This window comes from Galeopterus variegatus, unplaced genomic scaffold (assembly GCF_000696425.1).
Source record: "Galeopterus variegatus unplaced genomic scaffold, G_variegatus-3.0.2 Scaffold9712, whole genome shotgun sequence".
Lineage (NCBI taxonomy): Eukaryota > Metazoa > Chordata > Mammalia > Dermoptera > Cynocephalidae > Galeopterus > Galeopterus variegatus.
In genome coordinates, this window is record NW_007735823.1 from 32,535 (window position 1) to 36,596 (window position 4,062).

Here is a 4,062-nt window from a genome sequence, read left to right on the forward strand (position 1 = left end):
AAAAAAAAAAAAAAAAAAAAAAAAAAAAAAAAAAAAATGAGTGCATTTTGTCATGACGAATTTGCCAACTATCCTGAATTCATCATCACATATTGTACAGAAATACTGATGGTCAACTCTATACTCCCAAAATATGTATAATCAATTGTGTTTCATTTAAAGAAAGAAGAAATTAAAAGGAAAAGAGAAAAGAAAAAACAAGGGTCTGTGGGTCTGATAAAGTCATTCCCATCATGTTTACCTGCCTAGTATTCTCTGATAAAATGTTCCGGAATAGGTAACCTATATTTATGCTATGCGGAAAACATCGCTCTTTATGTCTTTCAGAAAATGAACTCAAAACCCATATTCATGATTTCTGATTTGAAAACAAAGAAATAAAGTTCAGGAGAATATAGGATTAAATGGCCTTTCACCCACACTCTATGCACAATCTTACCTGTACACACACAGCACAGACATGAAAAAGCTCTCTTGGCTCTCTGCTTCACACCATCCCTCCTCCACAATGAAAGATCTAGCTGTCCCTGAAATATTTGTCCCTGAAATGTCATTACAGGACGGAGCAGTCTGTGAAGGTGAGTGCTACAGAGTAAAGAGGCACCCACCGTTGGTTTTTCTCAGCTCCTCCACAAGGCAGCGGGCTTCCTCTTGAACACGGTCCTCAATAGTCCTCTTTCCCATCCCCAAATTCCGCAGGGTCTTGAGCGAGAAACGCCGGGTCTCTTTCCATCTCTTTCCATTGCTAAAAATGATTCCTAACAGACAGGGAGCAGAAACTAGGAGGGAGATCCCAGGCAAGGAGGAGCAAATGGACACTTGGCAGCCACATGTCTGGGCCAAGCTCTGCCTCAGAATTTCTTCACATCTCTGTTTTCAGCTCTCCCACCCCCATTAACCATGCTGACACAGGCACATGCACACCTACCATGTCCTTTACTAACTCTGTCCATCACTGGGTGACTGCCTCTTCCAGAAAACTCCTCTCCCATATCGATCAGGGCTTCCTTCACTGCTTCATATCCATGCAACACGACCGTGGGCTTCATGCCAAAATAAAGAGTGAACACAGGGCCATGGACTTTTGAGAACTGGGAAGGGAGATGAAAATCATAGCGAAATAAGTGATGATATGGTTCATATATTGTGCCTGATTCAGACATATTGTAATTTCATTCTCTATACTTTTATTCTGCTATGCACAGCTTCAAATATTTCTGGTTTATTTATAAATATGACTGTGATTTTTATAGTTGCCACATATAGATGACCTATGATGTGTCATACAATGCGCAAACAATTGGTAAACAGATTACAAATAATCCTCACACCAACACATTCAGCAGGTATCTGTATCCTGTTATAAAACAAAAAGCTGAATTTAGAGAATTTTAAAGTCATTCTCAGTGCCTCACAGTTAATTCACAGAAGACCAAAATTTGATCCTCTCCTAATTCAACGTCTGATTCTGAGCAATTTATCAGCCACGTGTGCTCACCTTGAGACCATTACCCACCTGATGGCTTCAGGATCCACTTTTACCACAACGATCTTCACTCAGTAGCCCTGTGATAAACACTAGCAATCTTTAGTTATAAAGTCACCCCAGGTGATTCTAATGACCATCCCAGTTTGGGACCTGCTGGTATTACCAGCAAAGACACAGTGAGCACCACAGGGCAGCACCAGGACATCCAGCATCTCCTGGAAGAACAATTTCTAACATCCTCCAGCAATTTTGGACACAGACGGCAGGTTTGTGCAGAAACCAAAAAACTTCTGATACCACCAAGTCATTCACTTATGCTGGTCCTGAGCCTATAGCTATTTCCTTGACATCAGAGAAAATAAATTGATTCTTCAGAGAAGGAAAATTTCCAAGGCTACTAGGGCTAAAAGTGGAGTGGGGGGGGAGGGGGAGGGAGACTGGGGGATTACTGGGTGGGGACAAGGGGTATGAAAGTAATTTCTGGTAATGGGTATGCCCTCAGTATGAATCTGTCCCTAATATCATGGGCAGGAGGGGTGACAATTAGCTTTGTATCTCATGAATACATTTTTTTTAATAGAAGAGAAAAAAAAGGAAAAAAAAGAAAAAAAAAATTTCCATGGCTATTGTCAATAAAACACAGGAAATTATAACTGATGACATTTTAATGAAATCTCAAATCACAAACACATGCTTCCTTTATCATTTACCTTCAGCAGGAAAACACAGAAAATGGCTATAAAACAAAGGGAAGCAGCACTCCCAGTGTTTGCCACTTTATTACTTTAATTCTACCACACAAGAGCCTAAGTGTTTCTTTACTCACAAAATTCATTACTTTCTTTCACTATTTCTGAAAAAGAGAGACTGAAATAGGCAACAGAAACATCAATGTTTATAGGGAGCCTTTTGCTTTATGATGATCAATTATGTATTTTTATTATATACACTATTGAAAAATTATAGTACTTATTTATGATGTACAAAATGTATTATGATTTTTAATACAATGGAGAATGATTAAATGAAGCTAATTAACATCACCATCCCCTCCAATATTTTACTTTTTTGTGATGAGAATTTTAGATATTTACTCCCTTATTTATATTGAAATGCACAGTACTAAATTTTTACCTAAATCCAGCATACTGTGCAATTGATCTAAAGAAGAATCAGACATTCCTCCTACCTAAGACTTCATACTACTATGATCTATTACCATAGTGTGTGCTCCCCAAAATATATTTATTCCAAAAATATATTTATTTTAAAGTAGGGGTCAATATACTTACTCTTTGCGAACCACTGAAGGAGCATAAAGCATACTTACATTGCTTAATGATTTGCTGATGTTCTTAACATTTATCTGTAGGATATTTCCAATAATTGGGAGAGGAGTGGGGCCCGGTGGGAGCTTCCCTCTTGCAGAACTCTGTCTCCAGACTGAAAGGAGAAGCAAACAGGAGAGACAGAGCACCAGCACCACAAATGGATCCATTGATGCCTTCTCTTCATATAAGACAACTATGATCTTGCAATCCAAAGCTTTTTATAACAGTTCCTGCTAATTCAGTATGTGCCTCTTTGACATACAAAGCAGTCGGTAAGCTAGATCCACTTATGTGCTGCTGAGTGGACTTTGGCCCAGTGAGAGATAAAAGTAGAATGTTTTAAAATCTTGTTGTTCCTTTCCAGTGCTTACTCTGGACATTCTTGTTTAATGGCACTGGGCTGGAGCCCCAGTATTGGTAATAAAAGAAAACAAAAACAACAACAACAAAAAAAATGGGTGACTCCAATGTGCAGCTGTAATCAAAAACCCCCAAAGTAAATCATTGGATGCAAGAAGATTACTCAAAATTCTAGATTCTCAGATTAATGACCAGTTGGGAATTTATGACTTTCAGGCTAATACAGATTATTATTGTATTCTGTGCCTTGTAAATAAAAAATGCACGTTAAATATTATGTCAAACACAGGAGACTTTGTCCTCTATACTGAAAGCTTTCAAATATTTAATTTATTCTACTAACACAGTAGCTGCCTAAACATGAAATAGCTAACTAACATAACTATACATCTAAAGTGACCAGACACATATCAACTCATTACCTTATAAATTTACATCATTTTACCATTAAATTCAAAATAAAAATACTGGAAGGCAGAGATTATTGCTTTTACTTTTTAAAATGTAGGTGGGGAAACCTGTCAGAGTCACACAGATCACAGGTGAAAGAACTGGGATTTGAACCAAGATCTTCGGCTGCCCATTGTGGTGCACTATGGCTTACACCACAGCTGCCTTGAGAACAATTTTAGCAAAACAAAACTAATCCCCAAACATTAGTTACTCTAAATGTGCCCCCGATTGACTCAGTTCATAAAGTAACAGGCTTCACATTTAATAAAAGCCTCTTATTTCACTCCAAGTATAACGGGACCAGCGGTGCTCAAGAGAAGAAATAAAAGATGTGGTCCTCCATCTTCATCACCACAGAGATGAAACTTGCTCAGTGCATCTGTGAGAAGAGCCAATCTTAAAGAATTCTGTGAGAAAGGCTTGAGAAAC

General features: G+C 38.1%; 1 protein-coding gene across 1 annotated transcript in view; it reads right to left on the minus strand.

The window, feature by feature from the left end:
• The window catches only part of LOC103609514 (cytochrome P450 2C19-like), a gene marked incomplete at its 3' end in the record, with an annotated part of 35,347 nt that extends 32,360 nt beyond the window's left edge, over nucleotides 1-2,987 (minus strand). The window contains exons 1-3 of the mRNA XM_008593820.1: nucleotides 2,820-2,987; nucleotides 929-1,091; nucleotides 609-758 (exon numbers count right to left, since the gene is read on the minus strand). Of these exons, the coding sequence (XP_008592042.1) occupies nucleotides 609-758; nucleotides 929-1,091; nucleotides 2,820-2,987 (481 nt within the window). The remainder of the gene's footprint in view (nucleotides 1-608; nucleotides 759-928; nucleotides 1,092-2,819) is intronic.
• Between the last annotated feature and the right edge of the window lie 1,075 nt (nucleotides 2,988-4,062).